Here is a 21804-nt window from a genome sequence, read left to right as displayed (position 1 = left end):
CAGTACTGACTTTCGTACTGCTGACCACTCTTGGCTGCTCAGAAGAGGAGTTTTTTCAGCCACAGCCAGCCAGCTGGTAGGAAGCTTGTGCAGGTCTTGTGCAATCAGCTGTAGCCTGTTCAGCACTGCCTTGTGAGAGGGTAAACTGATCTTGGAGTCCACCAAAAAATCCAGTGATCTGTGGCTCTCTTTTGGATGCCAAGAACCATCCTTGGGTGGTTGTGGGGTAAACAATAATTTGTGATCTTTAGGAGAAATTGGTGACAAGCTTTCACCCTAGTGTATAGTTTGCATTATGTTAAATTTGAGTCTTGAAAATGTGAACATCTTCTCAAGGAAAAGGCAAGAAAGTTATTTTGTTTCAAATGAAAACTAAGATTGTCCAGCACATTTTAGGTCTCCCATAATTACAGGTCATACAGGCCAGTTCTGCACCACATTTACCAGTGTTTTATAAAGTTTGTCACTGATGACATCGATGTCCTTGCCATTTACAATCACTTTTTAGGGTTATTTTAGGGTTATTATTGTGCTTCTGGGGCTCTGAAACCACTTTTTCCAATCTTGCATGTTGGCTTCTGCTCCAGTTAGCTTTAGGCCATGTTTTTCAAAAGTGGCTAGCAATTTTGGGTGCCACATTTGAGACACCATAAAGGGGCTTGATTTTTTTTTTTTAAAGGATGGGTGCTCAGCGCTTCCTGAAAATTAGACTTCTACATGGTCTCAGGTTGAGCACCCCAAACTTCTAGTCAGTTTGAAAATCTTGCCTTAGTGCATGGTTGAGCCGTGGCTTTCTGGTTTGTAATTTGGCCTCATGATAATCAGTGGGTTTTTCTCTTTTCCTCACTCTCCTCATTTCCCCCATTCCTTTAAGAAAAAGGTGAGATCAAAGCCCACATGTGTTGAGAATTAGAAGTAATTGCCAGGAAGGAAATGCAGAGGGGAAATGGTGAGAGGCAGGCAGGGAAGAGAGAGAAACAGGAGGATGGGAAAGGAAGTGAAGTAAAAGGGAAGAAATAGCAGTGGTTGTAAAGGTGAGCATATCTTCCTACAGACTAATGTTAAACGCAACAATAAGGTATGGAATAGATTATGTCTGGGGTTCCAAATGTGTAACTACCTCCCAGTGGATGGACCCTGTGCCCATGTAATGCCATATTGAGTTCTTTGGGGCTCCACATGGATTAAAATGTCAGTTTACCTGGTGACAATTACAGGATCAGGGCTCGAAAGTTCAGTTACTACATAAAGGCCATATTCTATCCTAGGTGTTCGTGCAAGCCTCCTGTTGACGTCAGCGAGAGTCCTTGTGATAGTTCTTAGGGCATCCAGGACTATGAGTCACCTTGTTACCCCCCTGCTTCCAGTGAGAGGGAGACTTGCTGGTGCTTAACTGCTTGTGAGCTCCCTGACACCAACTGCCTGTTAGCTACCCATACAATCTACTCTGGGCTATGCCAGCTCTGACTTTGCCTTGCAGGATAACAATAGGTATACACAAGCTCCTTTGAAGAGTTCCCCTGTAGTGTCCAGCCTCTTAGCCACTGAACACCCACAGATATCCCAGGTTTGCTGTTCCTAAAGGACCAGTGTACACACTAGCTTGATTGATTCAACTCAGGATCAGCTCCTTGTATAATACCCCGGCACTGAGATATATTTATAGTGAAAACAAAAAGTTTTATCATAAAAGGTTCAAGATTCAAGAGATGGTGAGAAAGGATAATGGAAATAAAAGAATTACATATAAAACAAAATCATAATGTGATTTCTAGAGACTAAATTTAACAGGCTAACCTTCTGTCTAAAGAAGTTTCTCTTACTCAAATGTCCTTTGCAGCCTTTCAACCAAGCCTGGTTGAGATCTCGTTTTCATGAATGTACTCGTACTACCTGATTATTTCCTAGGTGCAGGATAAAGAGATGTCTTCCTTGCCTTCTCCTTATATTCCCCAAAGTTCATTATATATACCTCAGAATCAGGATGACCCCTGTAGTTTATTTTCTTGCCTCCATATTGATTTCACATCCCCTGCTGAGTTGGTATGTAGATGTACAGCCATTGTGTTGGCTTACAATGCCTAATTTGTATATGAATAGGTGAATAAATATCTCTTGTGTGACAGAACCTATTTTGTCAACTCTGGCTTGATACAGACTTTAGAAACATATTTTCAGCATTCATGTGTAACTCCTAACGTAGGGGGGGAGGGATAGCACAGTGGTTTGAGCATTGGCCTGCTAAACCCAGGGTTGTGAGTATATAATTGTGAAATGTAAGGAACAGTATGACCCTGGCTTTCATTTAAGACCTCACATGTTATTCTTTGGTGAACCAAGAATGTACATACCAGGATTAGAATATTCTCATAATCCCATTGGTATTGAGAGGTTCATGGGTCATAGTTAAGGCTATGTTTTAGTCATAAGTATTTTTAGTAAAAGTCATGGACCGGTCACGGGCAGTAAATAAAAATTCACGGCCCATGACCTGTCCATGACTTGTACTATATACCACTGACTAAATCTTGGGTGCTGGGGGGGAGAGGGCAGCCCAGGGGCACTATGGGTGCTCTGGGGGGTCTCACAGCCCAGGGGCGCCGTGGGTGCTCTGGAGGGGTGGGGGTTGCGGTATGTGGCCTGGGACCCCCACCAGTGCTGGAGTGGGCAGTAACACATGGCCCAGGACCCCCGCTGCTGCGGGAGGTGGGGGGAGAGGTGCAGTGGCCTGAGACTGCCTCTGCAGCCGTCGGTGCGACTGGCCCATGGGCTGCTGAAGCTCCTCAGGCAGCCCCGGAGCCAGCCACACCAGCTGCTGCAGAAGTCATGGAGGTCCCAGAAAGTCACGGAATCTGTGACTTCCTTGACAGACTCGCAGCCTTAGTCATCGTCCCATTCTAGACTGAGGGTGTTAGGTATACTAGTGTTTTACCTCCATCCACAGACCATAATTAAAAATGGGATTTGGCTTTTTCCACAAAATATGTTTGATGCTTCTTTTTAAACTACACTAGTTAAATATTATAAAATATCTGTAAACAGAAATAATCTGAAGCTTAAGTAATGTTCATATAATGTTTTGTGATGTTCCAAATTTTTTTATATAACTGCAAATAGTTATCTAGTGAAAAATATCTTTGGTTTATATAGCAAATAGATGGCTTTCTAATTTAATCAAGTCATAATTTAAGAGAAGAGCTTAAACTGAGAGTTTGAAATTCTTTAAAGATAGTATTTTCTGTACCTCTAGTCACAGTAGTTAGTCTACCTTAACAGGATGCCTGATGAAAGAGTAAGTGCATTAATGAATAAGCCCACATAAAATAAGCAATAAATTGATTAAAGAGAATAAATGAATAAATCTGCATGCCTGCTTTCATTAGTGAACATACTAAGTGTCAGATAAAGGAGACACCATATAACAAGACTTTTCATTAAAATAGCCTTCAACAGAACAAGGAATATGTTACAACTCTTTCTTCCTTTTACAGACTAACCAACAATTTTTGAAAACAGTAACAGAACAGAATATGGAACTAGAACAGCTACGCAAACAACTGAGGTACAAATCAGAGACCCTTTTAAATATACCGTTCTATCTTATATTTCTTCTTGATTCATTACTTTATCATTGGCCTTGTCTTCATTACAAAGCTGTTACTGATAATTGTCTTTAGCAATAGTTACAGTTCATCTTTGAATGTAGGTAAGAATAGATTCTGACGGAGCACGTTTTCTGCTGATTGTTGAATCCTGCACAGTGTATACAGTATACCATACTGTGTGTGTATATATAATTTTATAACATAGAAGATACTACTTCATATATTCACATAATTTACATATTAATTATATCTAGAGTTAAGCAAATCGCTGCTGTTGTCACCCCCTGCACCCATTATTACTGTGTGTGTTAAACTTTAACATAGAGATAATCTTGGGGCTAACTTTGTACATTTAGAGTCGCATCCTCTGAGGTGCTCAATGCTCCCATTCACTTAAGGTGCTGAGCTCTCTCTACTCCCATTTAGCAGATTTGAGCCCTGAGGGCCAGCCAGATATTTTTATTAGCATAGCATATTTGCACAAAACCTAGTTGTATTGGCAATAAATCACATTGCAACTTCTGGGCATCGTGAAGTGGGAGTATTCAAAATACTCTGAACAACTTTAAAGTTTTATTGTACAACTAGGATAATTCTTGTTTGCTTCATGTATGTCATATACCATAGAGAGGTAAAGAGAATTATGTTTCTTAGGTAATATGGAATATAGAAAGGGGTGAATCTTAAATTGTTCAGTTTCTTTTAGGGTCTATCTCTTGTATGAATTCTGTGCTTTGTTCTCCCCACCTCTTCCTCCTATTTTTTTTAAGGGTGTTTTTAAGGATTTCAGGGAAATGATTAAATTTCGATGGACCACCCCACAGATTTATTTAGGCTTGTTCTATCACTGGCACTGAACAGCCAGTTTGGGGTACCATCTGAAGACATATTTATGAGTTTATCTTTTCTGGTAAGTCATAGTACTAACATTTTCTTAAGTTATTGGTTTTTTCCTCCTAACTTAAAGCTTACATTGCACAATTCTGTTAACTCTCTAGCCCTCTCAGATTATATTAATCATAGAATATCAGGGTTGGAAGGGACCTCAGGAGGTCATCTAGTCCAACCCCCTGCTCAAAGCAGGACCAATCCCCAGACAGATTTTTGCCCCAGATCCCTAAATGGCCCCCTCAAGGATTGAACTCACAACCCGGGGTTTAGCAGGCCAATGCACAAACCACTGAGCTATCCATCCCCCCCGTATATTGATTGGTATGGTGCTGTACATACCATAAAATGAAGGCAGTCCCTGTTAACATTTATATTTTGTATTGTGTTCATCAACAAAACTGTCTCTTTAAAGAGTTGTTCAGAAACTAACATTATTTCAAAGTTTATACTACAACAGTCTAAAAGCATGAAAATAATCTAAAAGAAACATTTATAACAATGAAATGTAAACCATAAGGAAGAGATGAGCTAAACTGTCTGAAGTTGAACTGAGGTTAGGAAACTTGTAACCAAATTAATTTTGGGATATCCTGGAAAATGGATTAGCCTTGTAGACCCTCTTTTTTTTGTTTGTTTTTTTGTTTTGTTTGGGTAGCAAAACAACTATTTTCAGGATTTTTATATGGCATGGACTTCAGAGGTTCAAAGAAGCTTTTTGTTGTTGTTGCTGGGGTAGCAAATGCAAAAATAATACAGCAGCCAATTTACTCCACATCAACAGACTGCATTACATACCGTTGACCTAAACTATTTGTCATCTATTTGTGGAGGTCAAAATCTTCTTTCCTATTACACTGTCATTACTTCCAGCAAAAATTGTTGTTAGTTGAAAATTCAATCATAATATTATTATTTATATTACTGTAGCAGCTACGGGACCTAGTCATGCACAAGGACCACATCGTGCTGTGTGCTATACACAAACAAAACAAAAAGATGGTCCCTTCCCCAAGGAGCTTACAATCTAAGTATAAGACAAGAGATGTCTACAGATGGACAGTAGAGTACAAGGAAACGTTGAGACAGTATTAGTCAGAATGACAAGCGGTGGTCTCAGCACATCAGCAGCCTAATATGGCTAAATTTTTTTGTAGGCATCACAGTAAAGGAGAGTTTTAAGGACAATAATGAGGTAGCTTGTGGATGTTTATGGGGAGTCCTCCCAAGCATGAGAAACATGGGAGGAAGTCTGAAGGTGTGTTGAAAAATATCCTGATTCTCCTCAAGGAAGTCTCTTGTAAATTACAGTGAAATTGACAAGAGCCCTCCAGTCCCACTGCTGTGCCTCCCTGCCAACCCTGCCCCCTATCCAGAAGCCAAAAAGGTGCTGTCTGTACCCCCGAGCTGGAGGTGATGGTGAACAAAAGTTTTATTGAATCTATCCTAAATTCAGTGGAATCTCTGTTCTACCAAATTAGAATTTTCTTCTTTGAGTGATGGTCCCTGTTGTATTCCACTGAAGGTTATGCGCCATATGCCCAGAGCCAGAGCTTTTAGAAGTAGTAGTGCCTGTTGGTCCTCATATGCATCTTTGATCTGCCTCCTGGTTTCGACCAAGGGGATAAAGGGTGGGGTAGACCGACTGCACCCTCAGTTCCTTCTCACTGATGTATGGTCCGAATCAGAGCTTCTGCTGTTCTCTTGTCCGTTGTGACACACTTTCAGGCTCTCTAAAAAGACTGTTTAATTCTTGTTTATAGTTAGCATTTTATTGTTTTTGTAGTAGTTTTTACTATTCGTAGTAGTTTTCTTAGGATTTAAGGACTTTCTGGTGGTACTTTGGTGGTTTTCTGCCTACCCCCCTGCCTCCTGGCACCCCGGTACTGGATTATACCGAAAACACCGGGGTTCAAGATCTGTGCTTCCTGCCCTTGCTTGTTTTCAATCAGCGATGAGCACCAGTGCTGCTTGGGGGAAACCCACATCGTATCCAGGTGCAGTATCTTCCTCTCCTTCCCTGTCCATGCCTGGAAAGGCCAGGCTCTCCATCTCAAGAAGCACCTCATAGAGGTCCCCATGAGACCGTAGTCGGATCCAGGCTGGGGAACACCCCCATAAATTGGCCTGAGCAATCAAGGAGTGCGTCTCCTACCACAGAGCTCCAGTCCGGTTCCTCCGTACCAGCACTACGGATCCAGTGCCGGGGTCTAGCTGTGAGGCTCAGAAGCATGTGCATGTGCATGAGCATGGCAGTAAGTCTTCCTCAAGACCCAAGAAAGACACTGCATCCTCCCTGAGTTTCAGCCACAGAGAAGTGGCGTGTTCCAAGGCCCACAAGCACGACAAGAAGTCACATAAAATGTTAGATCTGCCAGTCCCAGTCGCTGAGCCTCATGCCCCCTCTTCCTCACTACTGCTGAAACCATGTGAATCATCTGTTCTGAGACAGCCTTCTGCCCCCATTCCAGCTCCGGTTCTGTCTGTGGAACATGTGCTATGGACACCAGGGAGATTCAGATCCACTCCTGGACCTTATTAACTGCCCTTGATGAGGTGAGATCCCTGCATCCTCTGCTGCATTCGCCTCCAAAGAGACTCCACTCCCCTGGCTTAGACTTGCTGCCTTCAGGTTGTGTTCCTGAGCAGTCCTCTGTGACTCCCTCAGTGGCAGTGGCTCCGCCATTTGAATGGGGATCTGAATTCTCACCGTCGGAAGATTCAGATGGTGCACATGGTCAGCTGATCCCTTAGCAATGGCAAGAGTATCCGAAGGCTCCACCAGCCCAGTGGCAATGTCCTCCCTTCCCTCAGCACAGGAGCCATTGGTACCCAGCTCCATGGGGACCGCCACAGCAACCGCCAGATCCATCTGGTTGGCCATATTGGGGATCTTGGCCCCAGTATCCACCTTTGGAACCTTCACGATCTTCCTGAGAGGAGTCCGTTTCCCCCCCCACCCCCATCTCACCACTCCAGCCTTCGACAGGTAGGCCTTCGGGACCGGGGTTGAAGGATGCACCAATCAGCCCAACTCCGATGGTACCACCAGATCTGGAGCAGTTCCCCTCCTTGTCTCCAGAGGCAGCAGTGTCCTAGAATCCTTTCTGCACCCCCCCCCCCCCCCCCCCGAACTACTGCCAGTTCCAGGAACTGTTAAGGAGGGTGGTTGCCACTGAAGGAGATGCAGGACAGCCAGCATCAGCTACTGGACATTCTGCATTCATCGGTACCAGCCAATCAATGATGCCATTCTCCCTCTGGCCTGCACCATCTGGCATACCCTGGCAACTTGTGTGCCCACTCCAAAGAGGGCAGAAAAGTGATACTATGTACTGGCGAAGGGTCTGAGTTTGTTTTCTCAATGCCCCCCACCCAATTTCCTGATTATTTAGGCCATTACTGAGCAGGCCAGACAGCAGCACCCACATTCCACTCCAACTGACAAGAAGGGTAAGAGACTGGACCTTTTGGGTCGTAAGGTCTTTTCATCAGCCAGCCTTCAGTTTTTCATCTCTAATTACCTGGCATTACTGGTATGTATGACTTTTTGAATTATGGCCAATTAGTGGAATTTGCAGACAAGCATCCCCAGCAGGACCATGTCAGTTTCCAGGCTATTTTAGAGGAAGGCAGACTGGTTGCCAGGACAACACTCTGGGCTGTGGTAGATTCCGTGGACATATCTCATGCACTATGACTGCAGAGATTGTCATGAGGAGGGAATCCTGGTTACGTTCTTCTGGTTCTTGAGGGAGATACAGAACACAATTGAGGACTTCCCTTTGATGAACCCCACCTCTTCAACCAGAAGACTGATGATTCTCTGCACTCACTCAGACTATAGAGCGACCCTGCGGTCACTGGACATTTATACACCAGCACCCAAGTGCAAATTCTGTTGGCCAGCTCCTGCTCAATGGTACCAAGCTCCTCAGTTTTTCTGCCAGCAGTCCTATGACCCTCCCCACAAGTGTCAAAAGACTCAATGGTCCCATCCGCCTGGCCCATCAGTACAGTCATTGAGACCACACATTCAGTCTTCATGCGAGCGATATTTCTGAGTGTATCTAGAGAGCTGTCAACCACATTGCAACCCCACCGTTCTTGCACCCTACCCCCTTTGGGGGTTGTCTTGCACTCTTTCTGCCAGCCTGAAGCGTAATAACAACGAACACACAGGTCCTGGATATCATTCAACATGGCTATACTAGCAAGTTTACAATGCTATTTCATCCCCATCCCCTGCCCCTCTGGGACCACTCGCACGATGGTATCCTCACCCTGGAGGTGGATTCCCTCTTACCATGGTCTCATCATGTCAGTCAACATCACTACAGTTTACTACATAAACAAGGAGGCATGAGGTCTCCAGCACTTTGTGCAGAAGCAGTTCACCTCTGGAAATGGTGTATCGCCTATGGTTTTCTGTTGTCAACAACTTATCTCCTGGGGACTCAGAACATGATTACAGATATTCTCAGCAGAAATGTCATGGCCGACCACAAATGGGAATTACATGACTCTGTGGTCCCCGATGTTTTTTACCATTGGGAGACTCTGGTCAGGGATCTCTTTGCTTCTCACATCAACACCAAATGTATCCAGTACTGTTCTAGGGGTGGGCATGGAGCCCGCTCCCAAGGCAATGCCCTAGTCATCAGCTGGTCGGATCAGTTACCACTCCTGCCCCATGTCCGTCGCAAGATTTGACCGTCATTCTGATTGCCCCATTCTGGCCTCACCATTTCTGGGTTCCTCTTTTTCTCCGCATGTTGAAGCATTCTCCTTTTCTACTACCGATGTTTGTTTCTGGAACTGCTCGCTAAATACAAAGACCGGATCAGACATCCCAACCCACAGATGCTTCACCTGAGAGCCTAATTTTTGAATGGGCATCTTTGTTAACGCAGGAATGCTCATCAGCAGTGTGAGATGTCCTCTTGAGTAGCAGGAAGGAATCTACAAGGTGGTCCTACCAAGGCAAATGAAAACTCTTTGCCTTCTGGGCTCAACAGAAATGTCTTGCTCCTGAGGCTGTAGGCATTCCTGTCCTCTTGGATTGTCTGCTGTTCCTGAAGGTATCAGGATTCGCTCTCAGCCATCAAAGTGTACGTAGAGGCCATTAGTGCTTCCCTCACCCCCATGGAGGGGTACTCTGTTTGCACTCGTCAGTTGACTGTACGATTCTGGAGGGGCCTCATGTGGATATATTCTCTTGTTCAACCCATCACTCCCCAGTGGGACCTTAACCTTGTCCTCACAACATTAAAGTTGCCCTTCAAACCTCTGGCCTCCTGCTCCCTTTCCCTTCTTTCCCTGAAGGTCGCTTTTCTAATAGCTATTACCTCTGCAAGAAGGGTGGGCAAATTGAGGGCCATGATGGCAGACCCCCACCCCCATTCACCACATTCCATAAGGACAACGTTTCCCTCTGTTTGCATCTCAAGTTTCTGCCAAAAAGCAGTTTCCCATTTTCACCTCAACCAACCCATGTGCTTACCTGCCTTCTTTCCAAAGCCGCATACCTCAGAGAAGGAATGGCACCTTCACTCCCTTGATGTCCAAAGGGCCCTGGTCTTTTATCTGCAAGGATGAAGTTGTTCAGACTTAGATTATTTGTTGCTATAGCAGATAGTCTGACCCTTAATTCTAAGTGTGTTTTGGGTGCATTATGCTCTGTTATCAGGACTGTCTCCTCTCCTTGGATAGGAGCCCATTCCACAAGAGCACAAGCATCAACTATGGCCGCGCTTCACAATATGCCACTCATGGACATATGTAGGATGGCCACGTGGAGTTCAGTATACACCTTGCTCTGGCACAAGATTCTGTGACGGATGCCTCATTCGGTGAGGCTATCCTATGTTCCATTATCTTCCTCACACCCTCTTCCTGACTAGGTACTGCTTGTCAATCACCCTCAGTGGAATACAATAGAGACCATCGTTCAACAAAGAAGAGGAGGTTACTTACCTGTAACTGGCGGCTCTTTGAGATGTGTGGTCCCTATCTGTATTCCAATCGTGCCCTCCTTCCCATCTGCTGAAGATCTGATTGATTTGCGGCGGAGAAGGAACTGAGGGCGTGGTTGGTCCACCTCGCCCTTTATCATCGTGGTTGAAACCATGAGGCGGAACAAGGGTGTATGGGTGGAATACTGGACACTGCTATTTTTAAAAGCTCTGGTTCCGGGCGCATGGAGAATGCATATAACCCTCAGTGGAATACAGATAGGGAACACACATCTCAAAGAATCTCCAGTTACAGATAAGTAACCTCCTCTTCTGAAGGCCAGTTCTACTTATAGGTCTGTGAACAATCACAGTTCGCACATGCTCAGTGATACTTCTTAGCTTTTAGCTGCTAAAATCTCCAAAAATTCCATCAGCACAGGGCATGTTTGAGTCTTTCACAGTTCCTTGTGCTGACCAGACTACACATATGCCATGTCCCAGCTTAAAACCACAGGGAAGAAACCAGACTTTCCCTGTAATGGCTGCTTTCAGCTGCTCTGGGTTGGGGCTAGGCATTGGAGCTGAGAACAGGGAGCCTGTCTCCCACCTGGCACCCAGGTAATGTGGAGTAGGAAGCCATCTGATTCAAATGCAGAGGGGACAAAATCCAGACCTGGGGAGAGGGAATGGAGTAGGTTAGGACAAGGAGCCTAGAGAGACTGAGAGCCAAGGGGGTGAGGAGGCTGAGACTGGTTGGTCAAGGAAACTGGCATTGGGAGACAGAGGGTAGGAAGGGAAGACAGACAAGCAGCAGAGTTGTGGGGGTGGAGTGGGATCTGGGACTGGCTGGGCAAAGAGGCTGGGGCAAGGAGCCAGGGAGGGGACACAAGCAACTTTAATTCTGGCATTTCCTTACTTTAGAATGCTTGACTTTGCAACATTTGTGTTCTTTCAACTGTAGTTTACTTATGTGTAAGGTTCTGTGACCAGTGTAAACTTAGCCCAGCACATTGGGTGGGGGGGAAAGGAAGAAGGAATCTGTGTTTTCCCCTGTCCCAGGTCAGTGTAATAGCAGAGTTGCTTCATTCATTTCCACAGGGGAAAATGGCATAAGAGCCATCCTCTGGCCCTGCTCCAGTTTATCTTCCCCTTCCTACCCCATCCTAGCCAAACCTATCTACCTTCTGAAGCACGTAGGCTGAAATTTTTGAAAATGGCTAATGAATTGGGATGCCCAATTTGAAACACTCAGGCCCCCTTTAAGGTAACTGCTGAGCATCTACCTTCTGAAAAACAAACCTCTTTAAAGTGTCTCAAGTTGAGTACTCAAAAATTTGAGGAGCCCAAAATCATTAACTCACTTTGGAAAATTTTGGCCCCGGAGTCCCCCACAAACCTGTATTCAGCAGTACAATGGCGTATGTACTTCCTCTTTGGTGTCCTCAGAATCTCTTCCACATAACAGACAATGGCTGCGGCTGCTGCTGTCTATATGTGAAGTTTTGCTGGTATGGTTGACTTCATGCTGTTCTTAAAAAGCCCTGTTAAGTTCTGGGTTGTTGTTTTTTGTTTTTTGTTTTTCCTAATTCAGCTAACTGTAATTAATTGAGTGGTTTCTTTATATTCAGGCAAGCCAAAGTAGATGTGAGAACAGCAACTGCTAAAGTTGATGAAATGACCAAATTGTTAGTGGACCTTCAAGCCCAGATGGAGAGAAAGGTATTCTAGCATAACTGAAAGTTTTAGTGATTGTCCTGTTGCAAACATGAAACTTAAATTTACTTAAAATTGTTTGTTTCCATATCGTGCATTTCATTTTTTGTGCTCAAGCAGAGTTCAGAAAAAATGTCTGAGTAATTGCTATGATTTCTAGGAAGAAGATGTAGTATCTGCTCAGGAGAGAGAGGAAGCATCAGACAAACGCTTGCAGCAATTGCAGTCTAGCATAAAACAATTGGAGACGAGGTAAAGAGATGAATGATGTCATTGAATGTGATTGATATTTTTAGAAGAGGCATGAAAGCAGAGGTTTTCTTCTAAATGTCTGAGTTCTATAATTTTGAGTAATCTAGTTCTCCATTTCTTATGCAGATGATATTTATCCTAGATTACTCATATTTTATCTGCTTCATTTCCCTACCCTCTCAGAGTAGCCTCTGGCTTCCTTCTTCTCACCTGAGTAAAGACTAGAAGACCACAGATCACTTGATCTTACTTATCAGTCTGTGCATAGGTCCCAAGTTTCAGAAATTTTATTTACATCAGCTGGAGTGGTACTGCTAAAGCTCCAAACATCAGTTAGAAAGTATTCCCTTGAATTGTCCACCTTTGGGATGCATACAGCCTTCCTCTATATTAAGACAAGTAAAAGCTGGTTTCAAGTGTCAGTTTGGAACTCTTGAGACTAGTAAGGACACTGTAACAGCACACTAAGGCAAACTTCTTTTCGGTGGTAAATGTCAGTGATAAAGATTTATTGAATATCTAATAAAGAGGATATGCTTTCAATTATAGCATTACCTACTAATGTACTTGAGGATGACTAAGGGTTTTCATTACAATATCTCTTCTCTCCCCTGTCCCTCCCCCTTTTATTGCCAAAGAGCTAATTTGGCTGAACAAATTAATTCTGGGCCAAAATTTTGCACTAAATTGTTTTAACCATCAAACGTTTGTCAGATGACTAGATAACTGAAGTTTCTTATTGAAGTATTTATAGCTTTTCTAAGGTGATCGTTTCTAACAGATTCACATTTTTGTTCCTGCTTCATGGGTGTGACTAGCAGAATCACCATAGCTAAAGAATCTAGCAACCAGCCAGTACAAGAGCACTGCCCTACTTGTAACAATAGGGGCTCTTATTGCCTTGAAGTGTTGCAGAAGCTGAAGTGCTTTACAGTGGCTTTTGAGAACTTTTGCCTGAATTAAGCATGATAGTCTCTTTTTATTTGTTTGAAACTGAACCTGAAGTGATCACCCAGCCATAGTTAATATAATGTTTTTTTGTGTGTCCATATAAATTTTTCTCTTGTAGATACTCAAAAATAAATAGCTTGGCTGCTTCAAAAACTACTCTAGGTGTAATCATAAAATGTTGATTACAGTCCATCATTACCATCAACTTTAATGCCTGATCTGAGCCCAGCTACGTTCCTGAGTATGCATCAAAGGCTGGCTGTGTCCTGCCTTCCCTCATGCCAACCAATAACGTAAATCATGTTACAGCAATAAGACTATTTAGAGCTAGTATAAAACTACAAGCCCTTTCTCAGTGCTCATGCAATTCCATCTGGGTGCATGTTCGCGTGCATACGCACCAAGAATTGTATCAGCACTGGGAAAACCTGGTCGTTTTACAGTAGCTCTAGCTAGTATTATTGCTTGAATGTGATTGACATTATTGATTGGCATGAGGGAGTGCAGGAAACAAATGGTTATATTTTATGTAAAAATGTATTGCAACATGTACAAATTTTATATGAGAGAGTGTGTGTGTGTGTGTGTGTGTGTGTGTGTGTATGTATATATATATATATATATATATATATATATATATATATATATATATATATATATATATATATATATATATATATATAATGTGTATATATATATATATATGTAATGATACTTATTGTAATGATACTTATTATCCATCTTAAATCATAATCTTTGCCAAGGCAAGTCAGTTTGTTATACCACTACCAAATGGTTCTAACATCACATATTAAACAAAAGGAACGGGCACACCTTAGACGAACAGTGTTATATAAATGCTCTGCTTATTCCTCTTGGCCTTTTTCAATAGTTTCCCTTTATGAGGAGGCAGGGAGGAGTAATTGGGACATGGCAATAAAAATTTTATGTAACTGTGTGTGTGTGTGTGTGTGTGTGTGTGTGTGTGTGTGTGTGTGTGTGTGTGTGTGTATTATATATATATATATATATATACACACACACACACACACACACACACACACACACACACACACACAGTTACATAAAATTTTTATTGCCATGTCCCAATTACTCCTCCCTGCCTCCTCATAAAGGGAAACTATTGAAAAAGGCCAAGAGGAATAAGCAGAGCATTTATATAACACTGTTCGTCTAAGGTGTGCCCGTTCCTTTTGTTTAATATGTGATGTTAGAACCATTTGGTAGTGGTATAACAAACTGACTTGCCTTGGCAAAGATTATGATTTAAGATGGATAATAAGTATCAAAAGAATTTAAAAAAAAAATTAAAATTAAAATGGCAAGTTGTAGCACAAGCCTGCAACCCAGTATAGGTATCTCTGAATAGCAGTACCCTTCTCATTTTAATTATGTGCCAAATGTTCAAAGTTAACTCCTTTCATTGTATTTCTGTCTGGGACATAGTGATGGAGGATTAAGAGGACATATTTAAAAAATGAGAATACCAGAGAATTTAAACATAATATTTTACAAGTAAATTTGTACTTTCTATATATGAGAACAACTAGTTTGCAGGAGTGAAAGTGTTTTAGCAAGATGCCTGTTCTGCCAATGAGGATCTGAGTGTTCTGACTTTCTAGATTATGTGTAGCTGTACAAGATGCTGAACAGTTGAGAACAGAGAGGACTGCTCTCGAAAAACAAACTAGAGAGCTACAGGCAAAGTGTGCAGATCTAGAAGAGGAAAAATATGATGCTATAGTAAAAGTCCGAGACAGCATGCAACTCTTAGAAGAAGCTAACCTACAAAAAAATCAGGTAAGACAAGGCATCAAGACACATTCTTTACCACATCATTGAATACTTGAAGTTACTAAGGGCCTGTTCACACGACAAAAATCCATCAAGGGGACTCAGTTACAACACAATTGCCTCCTGACCCAATTTCAGTACAGTTTATTTTTACTGTGTAAAAGACCTAACTGTGATGTAACTATTCTAAAGCCTGGTTTTGTGTAGTAGACCTGTCCAAAGTTTTAGCCTGTTTAAATAACCTAGCCAGGATTTTCCAAAAGTGACTTAGTGATTTCTGAGGCATCAATTTTTGGGTGCTCAACTTGAAAACATGTTTAGGGGGACTGCTTTTGAGTGGGTGGTGATTAGCATTTTCTAAAAATTAAGCCTTTAGGCAATTAGAAGTAGTTTGACTTACATTTGCTGGCAAGTTGTTACTTTCATGCACATTTAGTGGATTGTAACCAGCAGCAAATGAAGCCCTGCTAGTTCAAATTTGTTGGAATTATTTAAACCTTAAAGAGTTTGTATTTGTTCTAATCAGTATCAAGCAGGTAGAAGAGTTAAGTGTGACTAGCCCTCTTTGTAACCTAAATATCCTTTTCAAATTGAGGCATCTCATGGGCAGCAGAATAAGTGGTTGTTTTGTTTTTACTTTGGGGAGATACAATAGTTAGTGCTTTATTTTTAGTGTTCTCTCTCTTTCTTGGTAGCAGCTCTGTGATAAAGGGGCTAGATTCTGCCTGCCTGGAAGTTGGGACTGCATGTCCAATGGAAGGAGGCTGCCCCTTTTCCAGAATGGGGTTCCAAACAATGACAAAACTCAAAAGTGCTAGGGTTATTGCTATAGCCAGCTGTCTCTCTGTTTAATTAGAGGAGGACCACCAGCTGGGAGACCCCTGGCTGAAAGAGAGAAATAGAATAGAGTCAGGGATGGATTATGTGCAAGGACAATTTTATTCCTTTCTCCCCCACAGCTTCCCATCCGCTGCTGCCCATCAAACAGGTTCTAGTCCCTGGTCTCTTGGAGCTTCCACACTGCCCATTCACTCTGCCCGCTCGAACACACACTGGGGGGCCATCAGCTGAAATATCTACGGCCAGCATATCCCCTCCTTTGCCCACCAATTCCCTGGCCAGAGCAGCTACAGAACCTATTCTACCCACTGATCTTACCTGCTGCAGCTCCCCTTCTTAGCCAGGTTCTGTTTTCTGGTAGAGGGAGAGCAGGGAGTTGATTTCTCTCCAGCGGTTACAGATAGTCTTTGGAGCTGTCAACTGCCACTTCCTGGCAAGCACAATGTGACTCCTACATCTAGGCTTTAGAGCCTTAAATTAGGAAAACCAGGGGGGAAAGAGTAAAAGTTTAAAAATTAATATATATTTTTAAAAAATTTAAGAAAGGGAAACTACTATTATTCTTCTATTGCTCAATTTGAAATGTGTCATTGAAGAGAACACTTAAATAGCATATATAAAAAGGCAGGTGTTTACGAAGGTTAAGATTAGTATATTAGTACTACAACTACAGCACTTTTCATCCAAGTTTTTTCAGCAGAGCATTTGATGCTCAGCTCTTCATTGAGTATGTGGTAGTGTGGATCCCACTGTAGGTGGACATACACCTGGTGTGTGTGTGAGATCAGATCTTTTTTTTTATTTGCAGTGTCCATCAGGGCCAGTGATATCATGTAAAGTATTATGTCAGAAAGAAATGGTTCAGTAAAAATTACTTTTCTTGCAGTATATGTCTGAAACACTAATTGAACAGATATAGAAGTAAATATCTTGCTTGCTTACGGGTAACAGGTTAGCATAATCCTGTTATAAGAACAAAATTAAATTATAGTAGAATCCAGCTAATTGGCAATAATCACTGGAAGATGCTTTGTAAATTACTGAATTTTGCAAATTAGGAAGTGAGCAAGTGCAAAAAATAAAGGATGAAGCATCAAAAATGTACTTGTAATACCATAGAGTTCAAACAAAGATAAGGGAGCTTTTATGCTTGTTAGGAGATTGTTCTCTGCGAGCTGTGGGAACACATCCATCATGATGATACAAGGCACCCATTCCACTATCATGTTAACGCGCTCAAAAATGTGGAAGTGAGATAGTGTATTTAGTTGGAAAAGCTGGGGCCTATGGAAAGGAAATCCAAAAAAAAAGTGTGAAGAATTTTAACAAGTATACAAAGGGGAAATGAAAGTACAAGGTTTGAAATAAATAGAAACAACAAAAGAAAAGTCAGGAAACTGAGCAAAGAATGCTGGAGATAAAGATTTGAAAATATTTATCTATTCTGTGTTTTACAGATATATTTTAGGTATGGGAATTGTCGCCAGAAAACTTGTTTCTTGTATTCTGAGCATGGGTTATTCCTCACTGTTCCTAGTCCCAGTTAAAAGCTTCTGAGAATATTCTTACCTCTTCGTATGAGTTCCTCCATTTTTCTTCCTCATAACCCGTCGTGGTCAACCTTCAAGTGTTGTTTGTGCTAAGATTTTATCTAAAAGGGCATCCTCACATACCAACTGGTTGCATTGTACTGGCTTGCAGAAAGCATACATGACAATCACCCATTCTCATGTCCAAGTTTATTGCCTTCCTGACATGCTTGAGTTCAGATAGCCAATAGAATGAAAAACTCAACACAATTCCTAACTTTTTTGTATCAAAGAGTGGTATTCTGATGCCATTTTGCAAGCCATTATTTCTTTTTCTGTTTACTAAAGATTGTCATCATTGACATTTTTTTAATGAAAGATCACACTGTTTTTATTAAAGATAATTCTGGTTATAGTATTTCAAATTGTTTTCTCTAGGCCCTGCTCGGAGAGAAGCAAAAAGAAGGGGAGATAGAAAATATGAAAGAAGCAATTTCTCAGCTTGTACAAGATGCTGCTGCAAGAACTAGAAAGGAAGTATGTTATCCTCTTACAGCCCAGTCTTCTGCATAATTTCCAATGCTAGTTGAATTAGTGTCATTTGAATAAACATTCTTTTTATTTACTTCTTAAAACACTGTGTAGCAAGTTCATGATAATTTCAGCAGTATATCAATGTCTGTTCTTCATTGAGTATGTAGTAGTGTGGATCCCAGTGTAGGTGGACATGCACCTGGTATGTGAGAGATCAGATTTTTTGATTTGCAGTGTCCATCAGGGCCACACATGTGTCCTGTGCCGTCTCATGCTCCCATGTGAGGGTATAAAGGGTGGTGCAGATGTAGCTTTTCCTCAGTTCCCTCTTACTGCCTGTGGCAGCGAGACAGAACCTGGTGAGTGTCCAATCCACTAATTCTTAGCTCAGACTAAACTTCTACAAGTGTTCAAGAAAATCTTCAGAACTATTTATCTTCTCTGTTGACTACAATGAACTCTCTCCATCCATCTGAACAGAACTCTACCACTAGATCACCCCTCCTCGCCCCCATACATAGACCTCTCTATACAGGGCTTATTAACATGGTGAACTCAAAACCTGCATGCTTTAAGCCCTGTCCATCCTGACTAATCCCCTTGAAAGATGGGCACATCAGCTGTGTCTTCTGTCAGAGGGAATCTTGAGCAGATAAGTGTTCTCACAGAGAATGATAAGCAGACTCAAGTCATGGGATGTGAGGCTAAAGCTCCATCTTCTGGAACAGTCCATGAAGCTCTCATTACACCCTGAGGATACAAGCTCCAGAGTGCTGCTGGGAGACAAGCCAGCTTCAGGCAGTGCGCCACCTAATAGACAAGCAACACTGAAGAAGGCAGTGCCAAGGTAAGAGCCAGCACCCACACCTCTGATGTCAAAGTCTGGCCACTTCAAACACAAAAAGCATACTCAAGGCAGATCTCAGTGTCCTATAATGACAGACACCGTAAAATAAATCCACCAAATCCCACACATTATCAAGGATTGGGGAGAAGTAATAATCTGCAGTGCAGCAGACTCCTTTGGCACCGATCCTGGCTCCACGACTCATCCACTGATTTGATGCTCACTGCGGAGTATGAGCCTAGAGGAGAGCCAAGACCATACATCTACTGTCATTGGTATAAACTCTGGTTATACCAGTACTTAAGAGCACCATACACTTTTGGTATCATCCCAGGAGGAGGTCTGCTTCTCAGCATCACCAAGGTGTACGTTCTCCCTGTCTTCCAGTAGGGAACCCTATTCTGTGAGGCTATTGTTCAACACCACAGATAGAACTACTGGCTTGCCCTACCACTGGCTCAGGGCTCAGCTGCCACCAGCTCTTCACGAATGGCACTGGACGAACCAATATTCAACAAGCTAGCTATATTCCTAAAGTGTGCCTCCATGTTCCTCTTAGGGATACTGGGGCCTATCATTTCAAGCATTGAGAAGCAGATGACCAGCCCTCTTGAGAAAGGTGATACTGTCATTTGCCCTTTCCCCGAGCATCCGTGGGCCAAGACCATCTACACCAGCATACCAGGAAGAGCTGGATCCAGGGACAGAGTGGCACCAAATGCCCCATTTTCACTGCCAAAGGACTTTCATTTTCATTACCAGATGAAGCAGTAGTCTCCGGACTGGATGACTTTGAAGTGTGCCAGGAGCTCCTTGTGGGGATTACTGAGACTCTGCATATCAAGACCTTGGCTGTATCAGAGGAATCCTACAAACCGTTTGACATCTTGTCAGCTTCTGGTCCAGCCAGGATCTTCCTCCCCATAAATGAGGGACTGCCTAACCCTGCCAGTGCTCAGAGGCAGACACTGGCCATGATAACACCCATTGCAAAATGAGTCAGGAAGGGGTGGGATTTGAGTATTACTATGCTTCCCCAATTCAGGCTTCTTAGTAGTGTCAGTGAGACCAAAAAAAAGTTGAAGTAGAGTAAGAGGACTCACAAGGGCCCCAAAAGTCTTAGCCTTAACCTACTGCAACTACAGGTAGCTTACTTCCAGACCTTACTGGCCAAATATTACTTCTAACATGGGACAGGGTGACATGCTTCCTGACAAAGCTCCTGCATGACAGCAGAGAGGAACTTAAAGACATAATTAAGCAAGGTGAACTACTGACCAAGACAGCCCTGCAAGTCATGATGGGCACCTCTGATGCAGGGACCAGGTGTGTGACTGCCACTGTGACAATTGCCATTCATCATGGTGTCAGGCACAGGGCATCCCAAGAAAGGTATAGGTCACAATCGAGGACTTGCCTCTACTGGCAGAGACTGTTTGCTATGGGTTCAGGAGATTCTCATACAAAGCAGGAAGCCTTCTATCAGCAAGACTTCTTGAAATAGAAAAGATTTTTCCATGGTTACGTCAACACTGCTCACCTTACCATCAAGACTATCTTTCTTGTGGCCATCACCTCAACTCACAGTCAGTGAGCTCCAAGCCCTTATGGCTGATCCACCTTGTACTTCTTTCCATCGAGATGAGGTGGTGCTGAAATCATATTCCAAGTTCATCCATAAGGTGGTCTCTGAATGAATTTCACCTGAACTAATCAATTACTTTACCCATTTTTGTTGCCAAGGGCACACTTGATGTCATGAGAAAAGAAACTGCATACTTTCAACATGTCCAGAGCTTTGTTTTATTACCTTAACAGGACCAAGCCTTTCAGGCTGTCTCTCCATCTCTTTGTGGCCCTATCTGGCCTGTCAAAAGGCCAAGCCTTCTCATCCTAGAATCTCCAAGCAGATCATACAGTGCATTTCCACCTGATATCAGATGGCTGGCAAACCTTTTTTTCAAAACATCAAGGCACTCTGCACCAGGGCACAAGCAGCAGCATCTGCCTGCATAAGGAACATTTCAATGCGAGAGCTGCAATGTGGAGTAACCAGTGACTTGTTTTAAACATTTAAGCTCTTACCCCATGGCAGCCAAGTCAGAAGCCAAGTTCAGGAAAGCGGTACTGCAGTCTATTTGACTGATTGTAGCTGAAACTCCTCACTCCCACCATCCAAGGAGGACACTGCTTGCCAGTTACCTGCAGTGGGATCCACATTGACTACACCATCTCAAAGAATGGTTATTTACAGTAATTGTGGTTATTTAATACATTGTTGTCAGTGTGAATCCCACTATCCACCATCTATCCCCACTTTTCAGAATCCACAGCTACTTAGAATTTTGAGTTGAGAGGGACCTGAGGGAGGGTTATAGTCACTATCCTTTACGTTCTTGCATGGGAGAATGAGGTAGCACAGGGCACATGTGCAGCCCTGACAGACACTATTAAAAATAAAATAAAATCTTGCATACATGAGGCACATGCATTTATGATGGGATCCATGCAGACTGTCGCATCTCAAAGAACCACAGTTGCTGCAGGGTAAGTAACTGTTCTTTTCATTTTGAAGTATTAGTAAGCCCTGAACAACTATAGCAAAATTACTTGGCTAGGTAGAAATCTTGAACTGAATAAGGTGCCTAGAGGCAGTGGTGGAGCTAGGCTGCTATTTTAGGAGAAGGGGGCTCTCCTCCCATTCTGCTGGTCAGAGGTAAGATGTGTGAGGGGAAAGAGAGAAGCATTTTGATGAGAGGGTAGTGCAGGCTGGGAGATAATGAATGAAGAAATAAATGAGGCAAGGCAGTTATTGAATATAGAGAGGAAGGAAGAAGGAATGCGTGGGAGAGACTGCACTTGTAACTGTTTAA

General features: G+C 42.7%; 1 protein-coding gene across 1 annotated transcript in view; it reads left to right on the top strand.

The window, feature by feature from the left end:
• SCLT1 (sodium channel and clathrin linker 1) overlaps positions 1-21804 on the top strand; it is a 136235-nt gene that overhangs the window by 27711 nt on the left and 86720 nt on the right. The window contains exons 10-14 of the mRNA XM_065404799.1: positions 3492-3562; positions 12079-12169; positions 12324-12415; positions 15010-15187; positions 17989-18087. Of these exons, the coding sequence (XP_065260871.1) occupies positions 3492-3562; positions 12079-12169; positions 12324-12415; positions 15010-15187; positions 17989-18087 (531 nt within the window). The remainder of the gene's footprint in view (positions 1-3491; positions 3563-12078; positions 12170-12323; positions 12416-15009; positions 15188-17988; positions 18088-21804) is intronic.

This window comes from Emys orbicularis, chromosome 5 (assembly GCF_028017835.1).
Source record: "Emys orbicularis isolate rEmyOrb1 chromosome 5, rEmyOrb1.hap1, whole genome shotgun sequence".
Lineage (NCBI taxonomy): Eukaryota > Metazoa > Chordata > Testudines > Emydidae > Emys > Emys orbicularis.
The sequence above is the reverse complement of the archived record's forward strand: the minus strand, read 5'-3'. Positions and strand labels throughout refer to the sequence as shown.